This window comes from Cajanus cajan, chromosome 5, assembly GCF_000230855.2.
Source record: "Cajanus cajan strain Asha chromosome 5, NIPB_CcT2T_4, whole genome shotgun sequence".
NCBI lineage: Eukaryota > Viridiplantae > Streptophyta > Magnoliopsida > Fabales > Fabaceae > Cajanus > Cajanus cajan.
Genome location: NC_138521.1, coordinates 23,228,720 through 23,243,327, shown reverse-complemented (window position 1 = coordinate 23,243,327; position 14,608 = coordinate 23,228,720). Strand labels below are relative to the sequence as shown.

The 14,608-nt window shown below is 33.5% G+C and overlaps 2 protein-coding genes across 2 annotated transcripts; both read left to right on the top strand.

The window, feature by feature from the left end:
- The first annotated feature begins 4,998 nt into the window (after positions 1 to 4,998).
- LOC109789822 (scarecrow-like protein 15) lies at positions 4,999 to 7,175 on the top strand. Its single transcript, XM_020348857.3, has one exon. The coding sequence runs from the start codon at positions 5,274 to 5,276 to the stop codon at positions 6,825 to 6,827; it is 1,554 nt and encodes a 517-aa protein (XP_020204446.1). The 5' UTR covers positions 4,999 to 5,273; the 3' UTR covers positions 6,828 to 7,175.
- Positions 7,176 to 11,075: 3,900 nt separating this feature from the next.
- On the top strand, positions 11,076 to 12,707 carry LOC109789819 (uncharacterized). Its single transcript, XM_020348855.1, has 3 exons — positions 11,076 to 11,733; positions 11,828 to 12,567; positions 12,663 to 12,707. The coding sequence occupies exons 1-3, from the start codon at positions 11,076 to 11,078 to the stop codon at positions 12,705 to 12,707; spliced, it is 1,443 nt and encodes a 480-aa protein (XP_020204444.1).
- Positions 12,708 to 14,608: the final 1,901 nt, after the last annotated feature.

Here is a 14,608-nt window from a genome sequence, read left to right as displayed (position 1 = left end):
CCAAAAAGAGTATATAGATAAACATATATAATCATGAAAAGTTATACTTTATCTTAAGAAATGAATGGAATTATTTTCTTTGGTTGTTAAAGAATATACATGAACAAAAGAGATATATTTTCTAGAAAAATTCTATGAGAGAGAGGTAGCATTGGGTCATATGGAAAAACTATTGGGATGGATGATTGTAGCCATTAATCGTTTACACCATATGTTATTTACTCAAAACATTAAAATATGTGATTACAGTATCCGAAAAACTTATTATCAAACGCATTATCAAAGTAATGACAAGTGTGCTACACGCCTACATGAATAAAAAAGTGTGCATGCATCGTGTTACGTTTGGAATAGCAAATGGGCATAAAGACACTTTATTTTTTAGGTGGCCAAACTTTCTGTTAAAGTGGTCATTCCATTAACGATCTTAGCCGAAAAAAAAAAGTCCAACATTATTTACAATAATGGAGGTGGTAGATAAAGATATGTGCGGTGTGTCTTGAGTATGTAAATGAAGGGACGCATTTCTATCTTACAAAAATTGATGCTCTATCTGTCACGTAACATATAATATATATAATCATACTTACGAATATATTCCCTTGGAGAAATTGTTTTTATAAGAAAAGAAGAAACATATAAAATTAAGTGATTTAATAAAATTTTTTTGTTAAAATATGTTACATAAATAACATCACTCATTCCTTTATAATTGCGGAAAATTGTATATATACAATTATTTTATTTTTTATTTCATGATAGAATTAATTTCATCTCTATTTTATTGTTGTACGTAGTATTAGTTATCATATTTATATTTTATAATTTTTTTTCTTATCTCTTTAAGCTCCCTACCCCCAAATTCACTTAATTTTTCGTAATTAAATATTTCTAAGACATCTAATATGTTAATACAGTAAGAAACTGATCAGTATAATTTTTTTTTACATTAACAACCAATTATATCTTTTAATTGTATCATGTTATTGTTAAAAGTAAATCTATTTATAGTGACATGACACAATTAAAAGATATAATTAATTGTCTATGTAAAAAAACTTTACAATGTCAATATATAAATGATTAACTCATATAATATTATAAGAAAAGAGAGGTAAAAATATTTCTTATTACTGAACCTATAATTTTTTATTAATAAAAAAATAAGAGAATAAATAAAAATAAATGTAGACTGTCTTTGAAATATTTTAAAAATTTAGATGTTCAAATATATCATTAGTGGTATAAACATTTATTATCACTTATAAATTTAAATGACGACCCCACACGCTCATTTGTTTGACAACCAACGGTCCCACGGAGGAGTTACCGTACCCAAACTAATCAGCATACCACGTCACTTGCTAGGCACACGCAAGGAAAAAAGATTATTAATTAAAAAGTATTATATTATTGTAAGAATATTTTTAAATAAAAATTTAAATTTAAATAAATAGAAAACTAAATTACCAGAGATTATTAACATAAGTGATTTGATACTTTATCCTTGTACTCCATAAATAAAGACATAAGATTAATCCATAATTTAAATATAAAGACATAAAAATACAGATATTTATATAACAGTTAACTCAGAAAGAGTTAAACCTATTTATTAAATAAATTAAATAAAAATATATAAATAATTTGAAAATATAAAATTTTGAGTAATAAAAAAAAACTTATATTTTCGTACTTAAAATAATAAATATTAGATGGTATTCATGATTACTAGACAAGAAGTTAATGACAATAAGAATTCATAGATAAAGTATTACTGTTCACTTAGAGTGCACTTAGATTATAATTAGAAAATTAAGTTGAGTTAAACTCAATTTTTTAAAACTTAAGTTTAATTAAAAGTGAATTTCACTTGATTTATATTTGGATATCTTTATTTTAAAAGTAGTTTCATTAAAATAGAAACTTGTTTGAATGATAAAAAATAAAATTACTTTTAAATATATAATTATTGAAATAAATACGAATTTTAATGCAATATGAATATTATTTATTATTGTTAAGAAAAATGGTGATAATATTATAAATTAAATTATAAATTGTTAAAATATTTTAAAAACAGCTGAACAACAACGTAAGGGTCCAAAAGAAAAGAATAATCAATATTATAAATAAAAAAATAAAAATAAATCAAGTCAACTCGTTAAATATAATTCGAAATCTCTTTAAATTTGATAATATATTTTTTCAGTGAGATTTGATACTATATTTTATTACTTAATCACTAGATAATTTGGTGTAGATAAAGTCTGCTATGTAATCCAATCACGTTGAGGCAAAAGCAACAATATGTTGCTTCGAATATATCGGGCGTTAGTAAAAATAGCATTCAACTCAACATTAAAGAAAGTAACCAAACGAGTTAAGCGTTCAATAGTATACCAATGCTCCTCTAAGTTAATTGAAACTTGATAGTGTAGGACTTTATTTATTAAATTGAAAACCAATAATTTTTTTTTTACCTTTAATATTAAAAGATCTTTTTAATAAATATATATCAAAAATAAGATTTTAATGATCATAAGAATTTATCCAACTGATATCATAAAAACTAAATTATTCTTGTAGTGTCCTATTGTCATCGGTGGAGACTAAATATAGTAGAGAAATTCTAGAGAAATTCCTTCATCGCCTTCAACAATGAAGGAGGGATAGATAGAACGAAGAAATTCAGTGTTGAAGAAACACAATAAAAATGTGAGATTAATCTGATGTTTGTGGTTTACTGTAAAGCACATGAAAAAGCGATTCATGGTATCCTGCGTGTCATAATTTGAAGTCTTAAAATATATTAGTTACCAATTAATTTAATGTAAAACATAGGATGATTCTTTTTCCAAGTGTGAACACTAATGGATTCTTGACAATTACGGGTTGTCCATGTCTTTTTGTTTTGGTTCGATCGCCCTTTAAATGATGACATAATAATAATAATAATAATAATAATAATAATAATAATAATAATAATATAATGATGACCAGGATAAATGAAAAAAAAAAAAAAAGAAGAAGAAAGAACTTGGTCCAAGGTGAACAAAACGAGTAGACTCCACTTCATGCAAAGCCAACAAATCAACCGTATAGCAAAATATAGATATGCATATATCAATTTGACTAATTTATTTAGTCGGTTTTACAAAAATAATTATGTAGAAAGTTTTAAAAAAATATATTGGTGAAATTCCATGTGTGTTTTATACAGCTGGGCATTAAACTTATTACTTTGTTTTAAGAGAAAAAAAAAACTCATCTTTTAAGTCGAATGTAGTTTATGGCATACTGAGTGCTCTAATTATAAGATTAAGAAGTTCCTAGCAAAATATGCAACTGATTAAGCTTTAGACGAAAGGGATCGTTGAATTAGAATGTCAAACAAGGCCATAAACAACTAAAGCTTGATAGTAATAATTCAACAGGGATATGAAAATCTGCCACATGACTCATGCATCCATATATTTCAGGAAAAGAATAAAGCTAAAGTACTTTCTTCCTTTGTACGGACAGTTAAATTTGATGTGATTGAATGGAAGATGAACATGCAAATCTTACATATTGTTAAACATGGTGATGATACTAATTCCCAACAAATTTTACTGCTCAACTTTATTAAAAATGTGTAAGTCAAAAAGTACCTTGATTCGTAAAGATTTTGAGCACTGTTTTCCTAACTCGAACCATTTTCACATTTAACATCAGTAGGTTTCTTGCAGTAATTAAGACTCGATCGATTGATCAATTTTAATAAATAAAAGATAATTTTTTAAATTAATTTTACTTATTTAACGTTCGTTAATACTTTTAAACATTTCTGATTAATATTTCATTTACAAATTAATTATTGTACGTTAAAATGGCAAAGTTTACCATGCATAAAGCGGCTTGCAAAGTAGTTAATGATGGACCTTTCCCTTAACTTCTTTCCAGGGGTATATATAAAGATGGGTGGTGCTAGTTCTTGTCAAGTGGGGTCCATTCAGAACTTTTGTGGGTCCAATTTCCAGAAAGAACGGTTTACCTTGGAGCTTTAATCCCCGCAATTTGACTCTTTAATAGCTTCGTAATCAAAAGATATATACATCTTTTTGAAATGTAGCTTATACCTGCCTTCAAATGTTTTATTTTTACCTTGGTCCTATTTTTTACTTATTCTTCTTAAAATTGATCAAAAAAATCTTGGCCATGGAAAATAGACAAGTTGCACTTATATTTCAAAATGTCTCGATAAATATTATGCTGAAATCACATTTTTTTATTTGATTTAATGATATCTCGTGTTTGTGATGTTTATATCCTCAAATATATAATTTTCTCATGAATAAACATTCATTAAATTATATAATGTAAATTAAAACGTATATTAACAAGTGTTCTATTTGAATACAAACTTAAAATTATTTTTAAAAATTTCTTTATTAAAAAATAGTTTTTTATTTATAGTATAGAAATTGTCGAAAACACTTATCCCTTATATTTACACATGCTCTAAAGTATTTAAAATTAAATAGAATAAAATTAACTTGGTATGTTGGATGCTTTAATTTATTATGAAATACTTGATTAACTTTAAATTAATCGTAAAGCAATTAGGGCTTACATATTTATTATGAAATACATTTCCATGCATAGCCTTTGCTAATATAAAGAACTACAGTACTAATCAATTTGCTGTATTTGCTTCATGATCAAATGCGACTGGAAATTACCCTTGTTATGCATCTAACTAATTTGCTGGTCTTAGCTCTTAATTAAATAAATTAATCTCAATGGCAGTTAGATGATAATGTTTTGTTTCAGTCTAAGCGGATTAAAATTTATTGCGTGAGATATGTACACACAGGACATCTCCTTTTATCGCTTGGGACAAGAAAAGCAAAATGAAAAGGCAAACAAGTTTAGGGCGCTTCACGTAGAAGATTCATATCGATCGATAAAGGGTTTTTCTCTCTCCGTGTTGAACTCATGTGGTGCATGGTGATACAACATGCATGCACGATGCACCCTTGACCATTGATATGTTATCCATGCATATATAGAGATAGGCGATAGTAGATAGATAGAGAGAGAGAGAGAGAGAGAGATATTAAGTGTAACTGAGCAGGTCCTCTCTTTACACGCAAAGATAAAAAGGCAAGGATCATAGGAAGCAAAAGCCCTCTCTCACTCTCCCCAAGCAAAGTAGCGAACAAGAACAACTCTATTGAGAAAGCCAGAAAGGCATCAGTATCACACCAAAGCTTTTCCTTCTCTTAGCGATGAGAGTTCCCTCATCCCCACAACTCACCCAAAACCTCCTCCTCCACTCTTCTCCCAACACAAGCACAACCACCAACCCAACCACCTTCACCTACGAACCCACCTCAGTCCTCGACCTCGGCCGCAGCCCCAGCCCAGAAAAGAAACCCTCTGCCCCAAGACCAGACCCCCAACACAACAACAACAACAACAACAACACCAACAACCTCGACCTGGACGAACATGTCTTGCCCAATTTGGATTGGTGGGATTCCATCATGAAGGACCTATCCTTGCCCGAAGAGTCCCCCACGCCTCTTTTGAAAAATAATAACATAAACGCATGCATCCCTGATTTCCCACCCTTCGACCACCCCCCAGACTTCACAACCTCTCTCTCGGAAATATACACGAACCAAAACCTACCCTACACCTACACCTTGGAGCAATCCTTTCACGACCTCAACCAGCACAACAACAACTGGGATTTCATCGAAGAGCTCATACGCGCCGCCGATTGCTTCGACACAAGCCACTTCCAAGTGGCGCAAGCCATACTGGAGCGGCTAAACCAACGCCTCACACGCTCCCCCATGGCCAAGCCGCTCCACCGAGCCGCGTTTCACTTCAAAGACGCACTTCACTCCATTCTCTCCGGTTCCAACAGGACCCGACTCTCCTCCATGCTCGAGATCGTTCAAACAATCAAAACCTACAAGGCCTTTTCTGGAATTTCACCCATTCCCATGTTTTCAATCTTCACCACCAACCAGGCCTTGCTCGAAACCCTAAACGGATCCTCCTTTGTACACGTCATCGACTTCGAAATCGGCCTCGGGATCCAATACGCCTCTCTCATGAAGGAGATCGCCGAGAAGGCCACCGGCGCCTCCACGCTCCTCCACATCACGGCCGTCGTGCCGGAGGAAAGCGCCGTCGAGAACCGCCTCGTCCGCGAGAATCTCAACCAGTTCGCGCACGACCTCGGGATCCGCGTCCAGGTCGATTTCGTGCCGCTGAGGACGTTCGAGACGGTGTCGTTCAAGGCGGTCAGGTTTCTCGACGGGGAGAAGATCGCGGTGCTGCTCACGCCGGCTATCTTCTCCCGCCTCGGCGCCGGCGGCGCCGCGTTCCTCGCCGAGGTGAGGAGGACGGCGCCGGGAGTGGTGGTGTTCGTGGACGGCGAGGGGTGGACGGAGTCCTCGGCGGCGGCGTCGTTCCGGCGCGGCGTGGTGAACAGCCTGGAGTTTTACTCGATGATGCTGGAGTCGCTGGACGCGGCGGTGGCGGCGGGGGGAGGCGGCGAGTGGGTGAGGAGGATCGAGATGCTGCTGCTGCGGCCGAAGATCTTCGCGGCGGTGGAGGGCGCGCGGCGGAGGACGCCGCCGTGGAGGGAGGCATTCTACGGCGCCGGAATGAGGCCGGTGCAGTTGAGCCAGTTCGCGGATTATCAGGCCGAGTGCTTGCTGGCCAAGGTGCAAATCAGAGGCTTCCACGTGGACAAACGCCATGCTGAGTTGGTGCTTTGCTGGCACGAACGACCCATGGTTGCCACGTCAGCTTGGCGGTGTTAGAATAATATTAATAATCATACACACAATACAAGACACCACAACCTGCTTAATTAGACATGTGGACTTTATTATCAAGTTCACTTCACAAACATTGTAGTTTAACTTTAATTTAGTTCGTAACAGATAATTAAAAATACAAAAAAAAACTGGAAAGTACATAAGCTTGTGTTTTTTCCAGACTTTTTTGCTTTTTGTACTGTAGATAAATTGTGGGGGTGTCTGTATTTAATTTGTTTTGAGATGAGGCATGTAATATTGCTGGATACATGCATTACAGTTTCGGTCTTGTTATCATAATGAACCTGTGGCTTTTCTATTTGGGAAATGAATAGTTCTATTCTATCTTTATATATGTGGCTTATGGTGTGGAATATTTTACTGCAGAAGTCAGAGATCAATAGCATAGCACCACATGTATATGAATATGATAGGCATATTCAGTGTAGAATAACAGTTCTTAGTCCACTTAATTGATCAATTATAGGTTTTTTCTCCAGTTCTTAGACTTCTCGTTTTGTTATTAACGGTATGTGATATGTTCTCAAGAGAAAACTGCTGCCATGGTTGTTCGACGTGACATGATCGCATGAAGATGTGTGTTTCTGGATAAGAACATTCTTTTCTTTGGCACATCACCTGTATACTCGAGCATCTACGGAATGCAAATTAAAGGAAGAAAAACAAGCACCAGCGATTTGTGATAGCATCCCGGTATAGTTGTGTTTTCTGATTATGTGAGCATCATCACTTCCAGAATTATCCATTTTCTTTTAATTGTTTTTTTGAAAATTCATTTCATGCCGTGTTGATACCCTACACCAAAATTAGTTTTTTGTGGCAATTAATTTATTCTTTAGTGATCATATAAATGACCATTATTTTTTTTACCAACATTTAATTAATAATGACTGGTGTATCCAAAGTCACTAATACTATTACCGATATTTATACAAAATGCTGGTAAAGATCTACTAAATTGTCGGAAAAACTTATTTTTTTCAGTGGCAATTCTAGTAGCCATTTTAAAGGCTATTAAAAGTTATTTTTTTCAATCGTCTCCTTTCCATCCATTTAGTGACTTTTATCTTTTGTTAGTAAAACTTTAAATAATTTATTCCTATAATTTCATTTTCTAAATTCATAACTTATATACTTTTTTATCTTTAGTAGATGTGAGATTTGTAAGATGAGGTTTGTCTTCTATATTTATATTTTTAATTGTCTTGTCTCTTAAGAGATGTGAAAGTTGCTCTCTAATTAATTTATAGCACTATTGAACTTAGTAATAGTGGGTAATTTGATACCAATTTAGAATAGTGAATTAAGAGTCTAACTAATTCTTATAAAATCAACTTATAAGGTGATATATATTTATTACTTACTTATATACTATTTAATTATTTTATTCCTAATCGATGTGAGACTTAAGTTATTTTCAATAAATAATTGTCACTAATAGTAAACTTTATTGTAATATAAGAGTTAATCACCTATACACTGCTAGTGTAAAGTTTTTTTACATTGGCAACTAATCATATCTTTTAATAATGACATGTCAGTTGCTTATCTACAAGAAGAAAGGTCATTCCCAACGACATTTATTGTTGACAAATGTTAATTGTCGTTGGTAAAAAATGTTGTCTCCGCGAAAAAATTATCGTTGCATGTCACTGCAAGAACTGCTGTTGCGAAAAGTTTTGCAACGATATTTGATGTCGTTGTCACGATTTATACATTAGCAACAACAATTGTCATTATAACCACTATAGTCGTTGCCATATTTTACATATTTTAACGACTTTTATCGCTACAAAAAATAACATTTCTCATCAATAAAAATTGTTAGGATAATATAACTTTTTTTAACAATTAATATCGCTATAATTGAATATATTTTCTTAACAACTAAATTTGTTATAATAAAGTATCTTTTGTTGACAATTAAAATTGTTACAATAAAGTGTTTTTTTCCCTAAATAATATCGACTAAATTTTTTCTTAATAACAGAAGTTGATCGTGACTATAAATTACCATTTTTTAACAACATGCACCATTATAAAATTATATATATATATATATATATATATATATATATATATATATTAAATTTTACTTTATTAAAATTATATGTTATTTTAAAAAATTAATATTGATAGAGCCAATTTAATTATTACAACAATTTAAAAATAGATCAAATTTAAATAATATTAAAGAGTGTGTCTATATATATATATATACACGTAATGTATCAACAAAATTTATACACAACATATTATAAATGTGAATAAATCATTCATTACATAATTTAACGTCTAAAGTTTAAGTTTCAACTAAAAGAAACTAGTTAACATTATAATCAATAATACTATTTTCTACATAAACGGATTCTTCTTTTTTGCACTACTCCCCTTGTAATAGTTGAATCACCACCTATTCAGCTGCAATTTGAACACAAATATAGTTTTAATTTAACATATTTTTCTTAAGCAAATAATAAAAAAAAATTGAAAAGCATAGAAGTATCATCATAATTTACGTGATTCTACTATATTATAGTCATGACAAAAACATTTATGCAAACATCCAAAACTCATCAAGTAATACCAACCATATTCTCACACCAAACACATCCATATGGCATATTAAGTTGTGGTTTTCATTCATTGAACAAAATTATATCATATTTTCGTCACTATGATCATCCCATTAAACATTATCCTCTAAGACTATTTTCAGATATTCAAAATGTTTTATCTAATTAACATGTCCCTGAACAAGTAATTGAGTTTAGCATTCAAAAACTAGTGAGTTAAACAATATATATATATATATATATATATATATATATATATATATATATATGTATGTATGTATGTATGTATGTATGTATGTATGTATGTATATGTATATATTGGATGTTGAATTCAGTTTTGAAGTATTATAATGAAATATTGATGATATAAAAATTATTAATTGCTCAAAAATTTGTCATCTTACTCATTCTTAGTTTTAAATTTTATTTTATTTACTTAATTTTAAGACAAAAATGACCAATTTATATGTAACATTAATATATTATTCTTCTACTTAAATACTCACACCCTTTCTTGCAATTTCATGTCAAACATAAATTCATTGAGGCATGAGACATTTATAAAATACGACATTACTAACTAATAAAATCAAAATCAAATCCCTGTATGACCATCCCAAAGACATGATGTACATATAGATAAAGTTATTAATTAACTATTATTTACAAACATTTTAGTTAATTGATAATATGAAGACTAAATTCTTATCCTAATATAATGTATTAGATATACATACGTACCTAATACAAGTAACATCACTTGCGATTACTTAAAACATAAAAGCTTCAATTATCATCCCTGAAAATAGAATAATGTCTCACAGTTATAATTAAGTAAAACATAAAAATGTATATACAATTTTTCAAAGATTAAATTATTAAGAGAGAATGCTTGTCTGAAAGTTATTAACATTAGTATATGCTAATTTATATTATCTTTAAATGTATAACAAATAATATTTCAATTGTACGTAGACCAACAATAAAAATATTTAAGCTCTAAATAAAGCTTAAAACACAATTTCATAATAAATGATAAATAAAAACTAATGTAAAATTGAAACATTTTTATCAATAAGCATATTAAATTAAAGAACCTTCTGAGAGCTGCTTCAACTTTATCATTCGATTTGGATACATTGTAGATTCTAACGGAAGATTGCCCAGCCTATATAAATGTTTGAAAGGCTTATAAATTTAAAATTAATAATTTGAAAAGTAAATAAACTTTTAGAAAAAAATAATTTTATAGGCTTTATTTATTATTCATACTTACAAAAAAAGTGCGCATTCTAAAAAACATATCTGCAATCCTGTCATTGAACTGCTTTTCCATTTAATAGAAGAACCTCATGACTCAAGCTTAACCACAACATAATCACAGAAATATTGCACCAGCATCTTCTGATTTATTTTTCTGCATTATTCTGTTTTATGAGTTGTACATACTTAGACCTTTCTAGAATTAGTGTGTTGTACATATAGTACACGTGGTACAAGAATATGCCACTCTTCCTTTTTTATTCCTTCTTATCATTAGGACTATGAAATTCTATATAATATAATGATTTTGACACAGAAATACAAGAAGGAAGTTTTCACCTTTATACATTATTTGTTTTTGTTTTATGGTATCAAGAGCCTTTAGGGTTCCATGGCCACACCTGACAATGATTCTTCAGGTGCTGAGGACAACAACACATCTCCACCTTTCAATGATCCCAGCCACAATCCTTCTAGTCCCTTTCACATTCATCCAAGTGAAAGTCCCTCCTCTGTCATTGTTACCCCAGCCCTCTCGGCTAACAACTTCCAATCCAGGTCCAGGTCCATTCGAATAGCCTTAATATCCAATAACAAAATGGGATTCCTAAATGGATCCATTCCCAAACCAGCATTCACCGACCCTCTTTACCCACACCGGGAACGTTGTAATACACTCCTTATGTCATGGCTTCTAAACTCTCTATCCCCTTCAATTGCACAAAGCGTCATTTTCTTCGAGATTTCCATTGACATATGGACTGATCTCAGGGAACGCTTCTCTCAAGGAGATTTGCTTCATGTAGCTGAACTACAAGAAGAAATCTACGCTCTAAAGCAAGGCAACAACAATGTCAATGATTATTACACAAACCTCAAATCTTTGTGGGAGGAATTAGACAATTTCAGACCTCTTCTTCCTTGTTCTTGTTCTGTTAAGACATTCCACCAACAGGATTTCATAATCCGGTTCCTCAAAGGCCTTGATGATTGCTTCTCCATGAACCGAGGCATTCCACACTCAGGAAGGGCCATAGCTAACAAAAAATGTGATCATTATGGACGCCTCGGTCACACAATCGAAGTATGCTACCAAAAGCATGGAAGCTCTGCCCCTAAATGCGAACACTTGCGGCCGCACAGGTCACACCGTTGACGTCTGCTACGGGAAGTACGGTTATCCCCCTGGACATCCTAAGTACCCTGGTCGTCCTCGTCCTCCCAACAAAAACCAGTCCAACCATGGAGGTGCTGTCAATAGTGCTGTTGGAGAAGGAAACAAAACTACAACATATGGGGGAGACAACCCTAAGGAGACTGGTGCTGTTTCGGTAAACAAAAATGGGCTTAAAATCACTGAAGCCCAATATCAGCAATTGATAACTCTTCTCCAAGCTAATCCTGGGCTTGGTGGTGCGAACTCTAATGATATGCCTATTCAGGCTAACCTTTCTTTTTCCAGCCCAAATTATTTTTCTGACACTATATCTGGTATTCCTTGCATTTTTTCTATTTCCACCACCCTTAGTACAACTAAATCACATATTCCTCCTTGGATTATTGATTCTGGAGCAACAGATCACATTGTTTGCTCACTAGATTATTTTCATACATATTCAAAAATAAAACCTATGAATATCAATTTACCAAATGGAACTTTTGTGAAGGCTCAAATTTCTGGAAGTATTCACTTTTCACCCTCATTTGCTATTCATAATGTCTTATATGTCCTTGATTTTACATTCAACCTTCTATCCATTTCCAAATTACTTTCCACTCTTGAATATGTGATAACATTTTCTAATGATTCTTGCCAAATCCAAGAAGCTAGCATGTTGAAGACGATTGGTTCGGCTAAGCTCAAAGAAGGACTATATCACTTGGTAATTGACAAAGAGAGGGAATCACCACCCATTCTACCTTTAACCGCCAATAACATCAACTCTTCCATTAATAATCTCAATCTTTGGAATTTTAGATTAGGGTATTTGTTTGGAAATCGTCTCAATGTGTTACACTGTGAGTACCCCTTTATTCCAAAACATTTTAATGAAATGTGTGATGTTTTTCATTTGGAAAAACAAAGAAAGTTGTCTTACTCTCTTAGCACTAATAAAAGTTCTAAAATTTTTGACTTAGTTCAAATGGATATTTGGGGTCCCTTTTCCAAAGCCTCCATCCATGACCATAAATATTTTTTAACTATTCTTGATGACCATAGTAGATATACTTGGGTTATCTTGTTAAAATCTAAGGCTGAAGTCAAATCTCATATACAAAACTTTGTTGCTTTGATAGAAAATCAATTTGAGACCACAATTAAGTGCATTCGATCTGATAATGGGCTTGAATTTTTGCTAAAAGATTTCTTTTCTTCAAAAGGAATAATTCAGCAAACAAGTTGTGTTTACACTCCTCAACAAAACGGAAGGGTTGAACGAAAGCATCAACACATCTTAAACGTTGCTAGGGCCCTCATGTTTCAATCTCAAATACCAAACAATTTTTGGTGCTATGCAATCAAACATGCTATGTTCTTAATCAATCATGTACCTGTCGCCACCGGCCCGAAACGGGCTTTCGGCATTCGCGAAGGATGGTTGGACTCGTTTTATTTGTTTGAAAATGTGGATTGCTAGAATGACTTATTCTCAAACTGAGACCTCGTCAAACGAGCAATTTTATTAAAAGGCTCACCAATCCATATTAATCCCAAGCGGGACCCTCCATGGATTAGTGGTTTTCGTAAAAGGAGGGTTCGTGGAGTCGCCACCAATGTTTTACTCAAAACATTGGAAAAAGGGATAAGGCAATTGATTAAAAATCAACTTTGGCCATTACAACCAGAGTTGGGTAAGGGAGTCGGTTACGCGTGGGGAAGGTGTTAGCACCCCACGGCGCCCCTTTCGGGTTCCCTATGACAGATTATTTTCTAAAATAACAGCGTAAAATTACTAAATTACCCCTATTTATTCTAAACAATTATGAATTGACTATCTACATGATGACAGTTTAAATATGCACACAGAAAGCAGTAAAAGGAAGGATTGAAGGGAAACCTCTTGAAGCGTGCTTTTTATAAAAAATGAACTGGGAAGCGTTTTGGCGTTCCCTCGCTCTACAAGCCCGCTCCTTGCTCTCCTAGAACAAAATTTTAACTAAGGGAATCAAAGAGATTTCCCCTCGACTAGGTTCGATCCTCAAGCAAAATGGCTCGGGCTCAAGAACTTCGTCGGATCAACTCTCCGAGTGATTTCTAGGGCAGAACACTGCTCAAAAACCCCAGAATACTCAAGGAGAGGGTTCAAACTATGTTGAAAAGTGTGTTTGGACGTCCAAATGACGTCATATTTATAGGGAATAGGCGCAATACGGCCTACAGGGCCAATACGGCCGTATTGAAATTTTTGAACTTCAATACGGTCGTATTGGAGTTCAATACGGTCGTATTGAAAGTCAGAAATTTCAATACGCCCGTATTGAGTTCGCAGCGGTCGTATTGAAGTGTCAATACGGTCGTACTGACTTCAGTACGGCCGTATTGAACCTTCAATACGGCCGTATTAAGTTCAGTACGGCCGTATTGGGCTTTTTCCCTCCACTTCTTTATTTTTAGCTATTCTAAGACCTCTAGACCTACAGAGAACCCTCCTAGGGTCTTCCAGGAGTCCTTCTGGCTGATTATCCTTCAGTCTTCGAGAGTCTTCTAGCTTTATTTCCGACCCGGACAATTTTAGGGGTCTACAGCTGCCCCCCCTTTACTTAGTCGGACGGCCTTTTGGTGTATCGGCTGACAAGTAAAGGAGTTGACCCAATTGTCCGGGTATTGTGCCGACCTTCTGACTTGTAGCGTCTTCCGGTGGAAAAATGTTGAGTAGCCTCTCCAGGTGGGTGCATACCTCGGCGCTTTTGACATCCTCGGTA

Bases quoted from the DNA above. Each gene is read 5' to 3' on its own strand.
- LOC109789822 (XM_020348857.3), top strand. From the start codon at position 5,274: ATGAGAGTTCCCTCATCCCCACAACTCACCCAAAACCTCCTCCTCCAC.
- LOC109789819 (XM_020348855.1), top strand. From the start codon at position 11,076: ATGGCCACACCTGACAATGATTCTTCAGGTGCTGAGGACAACAACACA. The intron at 11,734-11,827 runs GTGATCATTATG...GCGGCCGCACAG, and splicing joins GGCCATAGCTAACAAAAAAT to GTCACACCGTTGACGTCTGC. The intron at 12,568-12,662 runs GTAATTGACAAA...TTGGAATTTTAG, and splicing joins AAGAAGGACTATATCACTTG to ATTAGGGTATTTGTTTGGAA.